General features: G+C 31.6%; 3 protein-coding genes across 3 annotated transcripts; 2 read left to right on the top strand and 1 right to left on the bottom strand.

Annotated features, from left to right (window-relative positions):
• Positions 1-3,065: 3,065 nt before the first annotated feature.
• Positions 3,066-4,010, bottom strand: LOC137818016 (uncharacterized). The gene is made up of 2 exons (XM_068621240.1): positions 3,669-4,010; positions 3,066-3,185 (listed from the first exon to the last, which is right to left on the bottom strand). The coding sequence occupies exons 1-2, from the start codon at positions 4,008-4,010 to the stop codon at positions 3,066-3,068; spliced, it is 462 nt and encodes a 153-aa protein (XP_068477341.1).
• Positions 4,011-5,551: 1,541 nt separating this feature from the next.
• On the top strand, positions 5,552-8,260 carry LOC137818015 (uncharacterized). The gene is made up of 4 exons (XM_090296161.1): positions 5,552-5,560; positions 6,274-6,921; positions 7,326-8,162; positions 8,240-8,260. Exons 1-4 carry the CDS (start codon positions 5,552-5,554, stop codon positions 8,258-8,260), a joined length of 1,515 nt encoding a protein of 504 aa, XP_090152287.1.
• A 1,528-nt stretch (positions 8,261-9,788) lies between these two features.
• Positions 9,789-13,100, top strand: LOC137818014 (uncharacterized). The gene is made up of 3 exons (XM_068621238.2): positions 9,789-10,007; positions 10,255-11,070; positions 12,330-13,100. The coding sequence occupies exons 1-3, from the start codon at positions 9,789-9,791 to the stop codon at positions 13,098-13,100; spliced, it is 1,806 nt and encodes a 601-aa protein (XP_068477339.2).
• The last annotated feature ends 500 nt before the right edge of the window (positions 13,101-13,600 follow it).

The raw sequence follows: 13,600 nt of genomic DNA, 5'->3' as shown, positions 1-13,600 counted from the left end.
AATAGATCGTAATATAACATCATAAAGAGTCCATGACATAAGTTTTTATTACAATTCAATCAGTATAGCTATGTTTGGTAGAATATGAAGTGAAAATACAAAGAGACAATGTCATCTTAAATAGTAAAAGTTATATTGATTTATGCAAAATTGATCTGAAAAATAAGTCTTATTATAATTTTTTAAATATTGGAGTCATATATTTTATAGTAGTTTGTTAGAAAATATTTTCTTTGTATCTTATTCAAAATATCTTTTAAATAAGTATTTTACAAAATGGTAAACATTATAAGATAATTCACAACATATAAAAATCAGAACATGTACTGTAACCTCCTAATCCTAATCATTAAGTATCTAGTAACAAACTTAATTTGTTGAAAATAAAACAACATATAAGTTTTTCTACCAAATTCTCCCTATACTAATATATTTTTATGTTAATCTAAAATCTTGAATAAATTAATGGTGGAGATACCAAACAATTTTTTAAACAAAAATATTAATGCCATTTCAAAGTCCCCATGAATATGTCACTAATTTGATCTTTACTCATGTAGTCAACTAGATCAATAGGTCTTTTAAGAAATAAAATTTCACATCAATATGTTTACCTTCTTCAATGTAGGAATGGATTTTTTGACAATTTGATTATTAGTTGTTGTCACAAAAAATTTAGCAGCCTTTATTAGTTTGAAGTGTAGTTCTTCAAGAACTTTCCTTAACTATAAGACCTAACAAGCACAAATTGTAGTTGCAACAAATCCAATATTAATACTGGACAAAGTAACAATGGGTTGCTTTTTAGATGACATAAAATAACGTTTGTTCCAGCATAACAACAACAAAAGTGTGTTCTTTCTATCATCTAAATCATCTGCATAATCATTATTCATAAACCCAATCAAATTAAATTTTTTGTTCTTCTTGTAATACGCCTCCAAGTACAAGTTCCTTGTAAATAGTGAAAATTCTTTTGGTAGTCAACAAATGTAATCTAGTCATATTTTTCATGTACCTGATAATCAAATCATAGAGTACATGATGTTTGACCTAGTTGCACTAAGATACATTAGATTGTTAACAATTTGCTTGAAAAATGTGCTATCAATAACAAGATTGCAATTCTTCATTTGAAACATGCTCAAGTATTATATAAATTTATAAATTTATTTTGATTATTAATACTAATTTTGTTATTATAAATTTTATTATTATTTTATAATTTCATTAATTTTATTGTTATATATATGATTTTATTATTTTTTTATAAATTATTTTGTTTATAATGATATTATAAATTTATTATTATTATTACTAGTTTTTTTTAATTCTTGTAATATAAATTGATATATATTATTATATTTTATTTTTATTATTATTATTTAAAACATTATATTTTATACTATAATTAATTATTTTATATAATCGATAACATAATCAATTATCTTGTGCTATAAGATATAAGATATTGATTATCTTTTACATCATTTTTTTTTTCACATTTCAGTAAAGTAATTTTAGCAATTATATTTTTTAATAGAGCATTACGAATCAAATATAAATTAAAATTTATCACGTCATGCATAATCAAAACTAAAACTACAAATTAAACCACGTCAAAGTTGAACAGTAATTTTTTTTTATCAGCAAAGAATTAAATTAAATTAAGGGGATACAAAAGGGGTATCCCAACCCTTTACAAAACTCAAACCCTATTTTTTAGGACCTCCACAAGGCATCCCAAAAACAGGGGATAAAAAGATATATCATAAAAACAGTCCCATTCTACTACTATTGTAATGCTGGACTGTTTCAAAACACTAAACAACAATTTCACATCACCATAACACCATTAGGTCCTCCCACCAGGTTGAATGGTACATGGAGAGTGACTTTCCGCAACCTCCACATCCAATGGCTAGTGCTGCCTCTCTCAACCTCCTATGACAGTGAACATAAATTACCCCCTGCCTAGGTCTTCAGTTTTATACGTAAACCTCCAACAGCTTCAATTAAGCTTTCTGGAAACTTAGCGATGTGCCTACCACGACGATTTCCGGCTATCTGATTTTCTGTTCTTCAAGTACGGCGATGATACATAACTTCGGCGACCACCGACTACGCACACATGGAGATCGCCGCTTCATCGAAACTTAGGCGACCACCGACTACGCGCGCATGGAGAACGCCTCTTTATCGTCCGGCGATCATGTTGGCCTTCTTAAAAAACGGCGATGATGCATACCTTCGGCGACCACCGACTACGCACGTATGGAGAGCGCCGCTTTATCGACCGACGATCATATTGGCCTTCCATGTGTTCTCATCCACATCGCCCTTCACTTCCAATATCTGAACTTCTGTTCTTCTAAGATGGCGATGCACAACTTCGGCTACCACCAACTACGCACGCACGCAGATCGCCGCCACATCGACTGACGATCATGTTGGCCTTCTTCAAACACGATGATGATGCATACCTTCGGCGACCACCGACTACGCACGAATGGAGAGCGCCGCTTTATCGACTGGCGATCATATTGGCCTTCCACGTGTCCTCATCCACATCGCCCCTCACTTCCAATGAACTTATGTTCTTCAAAGACGGCGATGATGCACCACTTCAGCGAACACCGACTACGCACGCATGGAGAATGCCTCTTTATCGTCCGGCGATCATGTTGGCCTTCTTCAAAAACGGCGATGATGCATACCTTCGGCGACCACCGACTACGCACGCATGGAGAACGCCGCTTTATCGATCGATGATCATATTGGCCTTCCACGTGTCCTCATCCACATCGTCCCTCACTTCCAATATCTGAACTTCTGTTCTTCTAAGACGGCGATGATGCACAACTTCGGCGACCACCGACTACTCACGCACGGAGATCGCTGCTTCATCGACCGACGATCATGTTGGCCTTCCACGTGTCCTCATTCCACAATCAAAAGTATAACCCAATTAGACGGTTGTATGCATTTTGGAGAGATTGCACGGCCAAATCCAATATTTCACACAGCACAAAATACACCATCAACTCCCTGCATCTGTTGTTCACTCATCTGTAATGTGGCCCCTGATCAACAAAAATTCCAGCATCATATGTAGATATCCAGTCATCCACGATTCTGCACCATAGGATCCTGCTTCGTTCTTGAATTATGGTGGGGCAGAAAACCTGCCACAAACCAGCCCCACAACAGTGTATGAATACTAGCATACACCATCCCTCCCCTATTTAACAAACACTCAATAGACATTGAAGTGGGTTAAGGATCCAATCAAAGAAATAGTATGAGAACGAGCTTTCCTTATGCTTTAGCCATAGCCAAACTATAAGTTGAGTTGCTTGTAGAGTTTCTTCGGGATCGGGAACTCCTTGTCTGAAGATAACATTATTTCTATGCTCCCATATGCTTCGTGTGATGGCCACCCACACTCCCCTCCAGACCTGATTCTGTTTTTCAGACATATTAGTTAAGTGAAAGTTCAAAAAGTGATTACAAATGTCCCTATTTTGTGTTCCCACTACACCTATCCATTGGTAGCACATCATCCATACACAGTAAGCAAAAGCACAATCCAAAAACAAATGTTGGGTGGATTCAACGTGCAAGTTACAGAATACACACAGAGGTGAATTCACCAATATTCCCCGTACCACAAGATTCTGATAAGTCGGAATTCTGTCCAGCAAGATTCTCCAGGCCGTGGTTAACACTTTTGGGACAGCTTTGGTCCTCCATAACAGACTAAAAGCAGCATTACTCGGTTCAGAAACCTGATTGGTTAAGAGACCATATGCTGATTTTACCGAGAATAACCCCTTGGAATCCCCACTCCAAGTTATAAAATCTTTAGCATCCTTAACCAAAACTTCCCTGGCTAGAATTGTTAATAATTCTTCCTCCACATCCGACTCCCAGCAAAATCTCTCCCTTCTCCAGTTCAAATGCCAGGTCCACCCATGATCATCCCAATAACCAGTTTCACCCACCGTCATCCCTTGATTCAGCGAAATAGAGTATAACCTAGGAAATAAATCCTTGAGTTTATTGTCATTAATCCAAGGATCCTCCCAGAAACGAACTAAGTCCCCAGATCTGACATTCCATTTAACAGCTTGTTGAAACCAGCCTACACCATTACCCTCCCTACATATTTTTTCTAAGTCATCCACCACCAAGAGTGATTACAAGGCCGGACTTGGTAATTATCTGATGTGACCATATATTTGAACTCCAAAATATCTTTCCACTTCCCCTTCTCATCACTCATTAGCCTCCATTTCCATTTCGCCATCAATGCATAGTTGAATTTCCTGATATCCTTGATACCCAGACCACCTTCCTCAAAAGGTTTACAAATTTTCCCCTAACTTACCCAAGGTATAGATTTATTATCTCTACCCCAGGCCCACAGAAAACTCCTTTGGATGCTCGTGATTGTATTACAGATCGAGATCGAAGCTTTAAAGAAAGATAAGTAGAAAAGGGGAATAGATGTGAACACAAATTTGATCAGGCAAATCCTACCCGCCATAGCTAAGCACCTCCCTTTCCAAGTGCTAAGCCTAGCTCTGACCTTATTGACAACCGGTTCCCAGAACTGTACCTTCCTTGGGTTCCCTCCTACTTCCTACTTCCCTCCTACTTTTAACACGCTGAATTTGTGTCAAATCATTTTTTGTCAAAAGAATATCATCCACATAAATCAAAAGGCCAGTAAATGATGACTTATTCTGTCTTGTGAATAGAGAGTAATTTATCTTAGACGGTTGAAATCCTACAGATTTAATCACAATCAAGCTAAATTGAATTTAACAATGGTTACAAGCATTCAAGCTTCAAGCTAAACATTCTCATGATTATTCCATATTGATTGCTCATGATTATTGTATATTAATTCCTCAAGCATACAACAAACATTTTAGCATTATGTTTAGGGTTTAAACTTTACAAGACCTGGCTCTCATGCATATTATTGTTAGGGTTTAGACTTCACAAAACCTTACTCTCATCATATTATCACTCAACTTCTTTTGATTTAATGCTAAAATCAATCTATAAGTTTACTCAAAACTCTAATTCCTTACTAGAATGAGCTTAAGTTTTTCTATCAAGAGTCAATTCCTTGAGCATTTATTAAGAAAACTTGTTATCACAACAAGGGTTTAAAAACAACTAATAAGCCAAGCTTGATTAGGTATTTTGCTTTGATTCTAAAGTACAAAATATATTTTTCTATAGCCAATGAACTTAATATCAAGTTGTGGATTCTAGTACCCATAGGTGTATATATATGTGTGTGTGGGGAAATACTGAGTAAGATATCACTTTTGCCTTTTAGCTTAAGCCTAAGGCTTGGGGGTTGTGCCCTGATAGGTGAGTTTCTATCATTTTAGTCTCCTAGCTTATGTTCAAGATGAGGATATCAACCTATCTCAATGACTATCAAAGTACTCACATCACAATAGGAAACTTTGATAATATCGCCTAGGTAATTATACATTTTTCAATAACAAATCCTAGTAATTATTCTATTATGGGGAAGGTATCCACTAAGAAATATAGACTATATATGAACCTGGATCATTAACAAAACTTCATTCACATCATCACTTTAGGAAGAAAAATTAGGACCAATGTCCCATAATTATAGTTAAATGAATATAAATAAGGATATCTGCATAACATACATATATAATGCTCCAATTTAAGATCTTCATACTTTATTACTAAAATAAGAGATTTCCATAACTATTATGTTTTAAGATTTGTATCATAAAACTTAAGGTAAGCTTGGAAGGTTTCTAATAAGCTCAAACACTTTTAAGATAATTTCGGAAGCTTATTTACAAACTTTTTTTAAATAGCTTGGAAGGTATTCTAATAACATTAAGTGTTAGCATTATGCCACATCACTCATTTTATTAAACATCTTTAGTTCTCATGGAAATCTTATCATCATACCTTGAAATGAAATTATTTCTTCAATTTCTTTCCATAATAAGGTTACATGTTAAATAATCAAGAAATTTTGTTTTCTTTTATTCTATACAATATGTTACTTTCTATAATCTTAATTTTGTAGGTCATAATTTTTATTTTATTTTATTATTATTATTTGTTAGTTTTTTTTTCTTGTTTTCATGTTATCATCATATTATCATAATCATGAAAATATGTATTCCCAAAATTAAGAGTTCAAACAAATTTGGATGTGACGAAAATAAAATTCTATTCTAAGTATAATTTCTTTTGCAGGAGAGTATATTAAATTTGACTAAGAGAGATATACAAGAGCTATGTCTTGGCTCACGACCCATCTCCAACTCCTCCTTCAATCTCTTGGATTCTCTGATTGTGGATAATTGCCAATTTTTATCAGATGTTATTCTACCGCTCAATTTACTTCCTTTCTTAACTAACTTGGAGACATTGGAAGTTCGAAACTGTAATTCTGTCAAAGCCATTTTTGATGTCAAACGTACAACACAAGGCAGAGATATGACATCTACGGGGGAGACCCTCCCTTTTTCTCTGAAGAAATTGACTTTATCCCAGTTGCCAAATTTGGAGAATGTTTGGAATGAAGATACTCATGGAATTCTAAGCATGTTCTGTCTACAAAAAGTACATGTTGAGAATTGTAAAGGCCTTACAAGTGTGTTTCCGACATCAGTAGCCAAAGATATTGTGGAACTTAAAAATCTAGTGGTGGAAAATTGTAAGGGATTGATGACTATTGTTGCTGAGGATAATATAGATCCAAGTCTAGAGCTTACGTTCCCCTGTCCCCGTGTGAGGTCATTGAAATTACAGGGTTTGTCAAAATTGAAGTATTTTTACTACTCATCACTCAAGTCTGACATCTATACGCATTTGGAATCACATACCGTGGAGCTACTAGAGGTATTATTGTTACAACACTTTCTCTTTGTTTCATAATGGATCATAAATGAATTGTTTCCCTTAGGTTTCTGGTATTTCTTATTGTTTTCATTTCTTCTTTTGGTTTATCTGCACTACAAAAGCATAAATAAGCTTTAAAAAGAGCGAGTGGGATTCAAAATTTGAGATGATTAATATTAATGGGATGGAAGAATTACACAAAAATGACTCCCAAAATGATTTGATTGCTGCTATACTTGTTTATGGTGGTTCCATATGAATAGGAGGAGCATCCAGTTAAAATATAAATGTCATCAAAATTTCACACTTATAAAGAGCATCCACTATGTTATGTATGGTTTATATAAATAAATAAAAGAATACATTTCATGACGCAACAATAACATCTTATCTGAAAATTTAAGAGTTTTGTAACAAACTTCTGCTTGTGTTTTTCTTGGTTATTACAGTGTCTGTCACTGGGGGAAAATGGAGTGAAGATGATTTTGCTCGGAGAATTTCAAAGAAACCTCTTAGACAACTTAAAAACTCTTACTCTCTGCTTTAGTTCGGATGTATTTGAATATGAATTTTTAGAACAGGTTCCCAATACAGAGAAGCTTGTGGTGTGTGATGGTTTCTTCGAAAAGATGTTTTGTTGTGAAAGTCCTAATAATGTGGATTACAATGGACTTCTCTTAAAGCTGAAAGTATTACACTTGAAGTCCCTTGCAAATCTAGTTTCCATTGGGTTAGAAAACACTTGGGCCTTTGTCAAAAATCTAGAATCCTTCAAAGTCACTAGTTGTTCCAGTTTAGAAAACTTAGTATCATGTAGAGTGTCTTTTTCAAATCTGATATGTTTGAAAGTAAAAAGTTGTGATAGGTTGTCATATTTGTTCACATCCATAACAGCTAAAAGTTTAGCTCAACTCCAAAGAATGGACATAATAGATTGTGAATCAATTGAAGAGATAGTGTCTGAGAAGGAGGGAGAGAAATCAGAGGAGGATGAGATAATATTTCCGCAGCTCAGTTGTTTGAATCTTGATAGCTTATCTAAGCTCAGAAGGTTCTACAAAGGGAATTTAAGTTTCCCATTATTGGAGGAATTATCAGTAACATATTGCTACGAGATGGAAACTTTATGTGCAGGTAATGTAGAGACAGGCAAGTTGTCTCAAGTAGCAATTAATGATGATGAGGTTATTCCATTGGAAATTGATCTCAACTTTACTCTCATAAAAGAATTTCTGAAAAAGGTATGTGTTTAGATTTTTTTTTATTAAACATTTATAACAAATATCTCATTATTTCATATGATAAAAATTGTGTATAGGTTAATATTGATATTTTATGAGTTTGACATTTTGCCTCTTTATCAAAATGTGTTTTACATGTTAAATTTTTTTACAGAGAAGTTTTTCCATAAATTCAAGTAACTCCCAAATATTTTTATTTTCTTAAATAAGGTCAAAAATTACTAAATAAGGCTTTAATTACTATGATGTTATTAGATTTTATTTATAGAAATTATACTTATTCTCTAAGCCGTACAAATAACAGTTACACTTCTAGTTTTAAAATAAAAACTTACTCTCTTATTGATTTTAAAAAATTAACATTAAAATTCCTATTAGTTTTTAAACAGATATTATCGTATCTTATGTTTTTAATAAATGATACTTTATATTTCTTATGTTTATAATAAAGTGAGATTTGTCAGACTTATTTTATTTAAAAGTAATATATTAACTAAATTTTTTAACAAAAAATATAAATTATAGCCTTATAATATAAAAGATAAAAAATTAAATAAACACAGTTTTAAACAAATATATATATATATATATATTTAAAGTAAAGTAAAAATAGAGATAAAATATGATATCTGTAAAGAAAAAAAAATTAAAATGATTACAAAAAAATAAATCTATCATAATATCAACATTATTGGATTTAAGTATAATCTTCAAATAATAAAATAAAAAATATAAATAATATAAAAGTATTTTTATTTTATATTTAGAAAGTTAAAATGGAGATATTTTAGATTTTAATATTCTGTTACAATTTTGCTTATATATAAATTATATGAATAAAGTAAATGAGAAGCTCTTTCATATAATACATGTTTTGTATTTCGAAAATACTAAAATTCAACCATAATTACTTGTTATTATTTTCAATATCTTATAAAGGAATATTAAAAATGATCATTTTTATCTAATGTAAAAATAAAAAATAACAAAGCAGTATCTTATATAAAAGTAAAAAAGAAAACTTAATTAATGTTTTAAGAGAAAAATAGATATAAATATTAAGAAATTAAAAACTAACATAAAAAATGTGACTTCTAATAACATTCAAAAAGTTCTATAAGTTATTTCTTGCACTGAATATTTGTAATAGATTCACACAAAATTAGTAAAAAATTAGAAAATAGTTAAAATAAGATGTCAAACATAACTTAATGTGAGAGGAAAATAAAATAAAAGTAAAATGAAGTGAAGATGTAATTAACATCCGTATGTTTTAATATAGTCTGATTCATCAAGTTTTTTATTAGTATGAAAGTTTAATTTTAAATTCACAAGTTTCATACATCATACTTTTATTCATTCGTTTACATGTGCTGATTTTGCTAGGCGAAAGATACTCTTGTATTGAGAGATAACGCAGACCTCCAAGAGATATGGCGTTTCTCAGTGCAGATCCCAGACTTATGCTGCAGTTACTTGAAAACATTGATTGTGGAGGGGTGCCACTTTTCATCATATGCACTCCCCTTCACTTTGCTTCCTTCATTACCTCTATTAGAAACCTTGGAAGTTCGAAATTGTGATTCTGTCAAAACCATATTTGATATCCAATGTCCACAAAACAGAATGACTGTTTCTCTGAAAACATTAGTTTTATGGAAGCTGCCAAATCTGGAAAGTGTTTGGAATGAAGATCCTGCTGAAATTGTTACGGAGGCTAATCTAGCTGATCCAAAAGAAACAACTCCTAAGCTTACGTTCCCCACTCTGACGTCATTGACACTATGGGATTTGCCCAAGTTCAAGCATAATACTATACATTCCATTCATGATGCAACAGCAAAGGTTTGAGCTTTTCAAACTCATTAATTACTTACATTCTTGTAACTGCATTCTATCATATGCTTTTTCATTATTTTCTTCACGTATTCTCATTTGTCAAATTTTTCATCTAAAATTTCATTTTAAACTCAAAATTGTTGTAAGCACATACGGTACGGCCTTATTTGTTTAACTTTCCACTAATTATCAGGCTTATTTTAGCATGAAACTTTCCACTGCTTTTACTTGGTTATTCGGTTTCTCTTTGTAGCTAATTACACCCAACTTAGAGCATCTCACAGTGGGTGAGAATGAATTGAAGATGATTGTGGTTGGAGAATTTCAGAGAAACCTTTTAGACGAGTTAAAAGTTGTTACTCTCTACTTTCATATTGAGTGTGATGAATTTTCGGACTATGGATTTCTAAAACAGTTGCCAAATGTAAAGAAGCTTGTGGTGTGTGGCAATTCCGTCAATGTCATTTTCTGTCTTCAAAGACCAGATAATAGTGAACATCTATTACAACTGAAAGAATTACGATTGGAGTCCCTTGGACAGCTGGTTTCCATTGGATTAGAGAATTCATGGACTGAGCCCTTTGTCAAAAATCTAGAAATCTTTGAAGTCATTAGTTGTTCCAGATTGAAAAACTTGGTATCATACAGAGTGTGTTTCTCAAATCTGATATGTTTAAAAGTAGAAAGTTGTGATGGGTTGTCATGTTTGTTCACATCCTCAACAGCACAAAATTTGCCTGAACTCCAAAGAATGGAGATAGAAAAGTGTGAATCAATTGAAGAGATAGTGTCTAAGGAAGAGGGGGAGGAATCAGATGAGGATAAGATAATATTTCCGCAGCTCAATTGTTTGAAACTTAATAGCTTGTCTAAGCTCATAAGGTTCTACAAAGGGAATTTAAGTTTCCCATTATTGGAGGAATTATCAGTAACAGATTGCCATGAGATGGAAACTTTATGTGCAGGTAATGTAGAGGCAATCAAATTGTCTCAAGTAACAATTGATGAAGAGGATATTCCATTGAAAACTCATGTCAACTCTACTCTGAGAAAGGAATTTGTGGAAAAGGTATGTGTTTAATTTTTTTTTATGGAACATTATTTCGATTCTCGAGGTTATAAATACACTATCTCATAACCCCCATTGCTTATGCATAGGACACATATATGTATAGCATATCTTTAAACATGCAACATGCCTTAGGACAACATGCTGGAAAATTATAATAATTTATTTAACAATTCTTCAAAATAAATAATCATAAATCAATCCTACTACCAGTCTAGGCCACACAAAAAAAATCAAAATAATTGTCATAATTGTATTATTCTTCATACTTTTTTTAACTATTAAGAGTAGCCTACTGCAAGTCTAGGTGACACAAATAAATATGGATGAAATTTTAATTTTTTACAATCTTTTTCTATAACTTCTAATTAAAATCTACACACTATATCTATAATTTAAAGTCGAAATTATAATATTTATTTACAATTTTAATTAATAACTGTAATAAAACTTTTGGGGACAAAATTTAAATGTACTGTGCACTCAGATATTTCAAAACAAAAAATATATAAAAATAACAATGAGTTTGTGATTATTAAGGATATATATACATTAATGGTATTCAAAATTAACGAAAATCTGTCTGAAATATTATAGCTGATTGACATCCCTCATCAATCTTAATTTTTTGTTACAAAATTTATCAAGTAATGAATTACTTGTCATTAAAAAAGGTGTAATATATATGCAGATGAAAGAAGAAAAAAACATTTTTAAAATAATTATGAATTTTCATATTCATAAAAATAACTTTATTTATTTTACATGTCTCAAACATGCCCTAACGGTTCAAACCAATATTTGATGTTATGATAATTATAAATCTCAATTGCAAGTCATGAAGTCAAGTAATGTAAATTACAAATCGTGACTCGGTAGAAAAATTCTTTTAAACTAGTGGAAACCACTTTTTTTCTTATGACAAAAAATAAAAATTATTTTATAATAATTATTGAAACAAATAATAAGAAATTATATAATTTTATTATTGATAGTTTTTTGTATTGTGTAAGTAATTTTTTCACTATAGATAGTTACTGAAGTTTAAAAACACTAACAAGCCTAAAGAGTAAAATGTTAAAAATGAGAGAATCCTTATTAATATTATATATATATATATATAGTTAATTAAAAAAAATTCATAATAAAAAATAAATTATTAATAAATTAGTGAATATTTTGTATTTGTAAAGTGCTAATTTAAAAGATATCATTGAGTCTTGTAAATAATTATTTTTATTTATTCTTTGCCCGTGCAGATTTCAAAGCTTGAACAACTTGATCTCAAATGTAGACGAGGACTACAAGAGATATGGAATGACTCAATGTATGTTTCTGACTTTTGTTTCAGTAAGTTGACGATATTGACTGTGGATGAATGTCAGTTTTTATCAGATGCAGTGCTACCCTTCCATTTACTTCCTTTTTTACCCAAATTAGAAACATTGAAAGTTCAAAATTGTGATTTTGTGAAAACCATCTTTGATGTAAAATGTGCAACAAAAGACACATTAGTTCCTCTGAAGAAATTGGTTTTATCGAAGCTTCCGAATCTGGAGAATGTTTGGAATGAAGATCCTCATGGAATTTTATGCATGCAAAATTTGCAAAAAGTACATGTTAAGGAATGTAAAAGCCTTTCAAGCGTGTTTTCAGCATCTGTAGCCAAAGATCTTATGAAACTTGAAGATCTAGTAGTGGAAGACTGCGAGGGTTTGATGACAATTGTTGCAGAGGAATGTGACGAGGATGAAGAAATAATATTTGAGCATCTACATGTTTTGCATCTTAAAAGATTAAAAGAGTTGATGTGTTTTTACACTGGAAATTTGACTTTAAATTTTCCATCCTTGAAAAAAGTCTACATCATCAAGTGCAGCTCCATGAAAACTTTTAGTGCAGTCAACAAAATACATCATTCGACAAAGTGGTATTCAGCAGAATATGCGAAATCTCGATTGGAAAGTGATCTTAATTTTGCTGTGCGCAGAACTTCTGAAGAAGAGGTACACATATTTTTTACGTCTTAATCTTGATAGAGAATGATAAGATTAGGAGTATACGGCCCCTGCTAATCTATAACCTTTTTCTTAATTTCTCTTTATATAGTAATATGAATTATCATTTTCATTAAAATTACTAGACATTTTCTTTCGAGAGAATTTGTAAGTAGGCTATTATCTTTTTTCCTTAGAAAAATATAATTCAGTTAATCTAGGAAGGTTGTTCAATAACAAAATCATAAACAAGAGAGGTGAGAAGAAAAAGTGATAACTCAAATTTCCTTGCTTGAAAATGACAAATACTATAAGGTATTTTATAGGTGTTTAATGGAGATATCTAGACTCTTTTCTAGGAGTTTCACTAATTAAAAATCCACTATAAAATTTTATACACTATTCTCTAATTAAAAACTTTCTAGATTTTACTTAGAGAAACTCAATAGTTATTCTAGATATTTATTTATTTTAAATTATAAAAATATTTATCTCCCTTTATTTGAAATTTTCTTCTTCAAACCAATCTTTGG

Source organism: Phaseolus vulgaris, chromosome 10 (assembly GCF_051622355.1).
Source record: "Phaseolus vulgaris cultivar YP4 chromosome 10, ASM5162235v1, whole genome shotgun sequence".
NCBI lineage: Eukaryota > Viridiplantae > Streptophyta > Magnoliopsida > Fabales > Fabaceae > Phaseolus > Phaseolus vulgaris.
The sequence above is the reverse complement of the archived record's forward strand: the minus strand, read 5'-3'. Positions and strand labels throughout refer to the sequence as shown.

Excerpts from the sequence above, each read along its gene's own strand:
- LOC137818016 (XM_068621240.1), bottom strand. The coding sequence starts at position 4,010 with ATGACGGTGGGTGAAACTGGTTATTGGGATGATCATGGGTGGACCTGG. Across the intron at positions 3,186-3,668 it reads CGACTTATCAGAATCTTGTG|GTTTTCTGCCCCACCATAAT; the intron begins GTACGGGGAATA and ends GGTTTGTGGCAG.
- LOC137818015 (XM_090296161.1), top strand. Across the intron at positions 6,922-7,325 it reads ATACCGTGGAGCTACTAGAG|AGTTTTGTAACAAACTTCTG; the intron begins GTATTATTGTTA and ends TGAAAATTTAAG. Across the intron at positions 8,163-8,239 it reads TAAAAGAATTTCTGAAAAAG|GTTAATATTGATATTTTATG; the intron begins GTATGTGTTTAG and ends AATTGTGTATAG.
- LOC137818014 (XM_068621238.2), top strand. The coding sequence starts at position 9,789 with ATGACTGTTTCTCTGAAAACATTAGTTTTATGGAAGCTGCCAAATCTG. Across the intron at positions 10,008-10,254 it reads TTCATGATGCAACAGCAAAG|CTAATTACACCCAACTTAGA; the intron begins GTTTGAGCTTTT and ends TTCTCTTTGTAG. Across the intron at positions 11,071-12,329 it reads GAAAGGAATTTGTGGAAAAG|ATTTCAAAGCTTGAACAACT; the intron begins GTATGTGTTTAA and ends TTGCCCGTGCAG.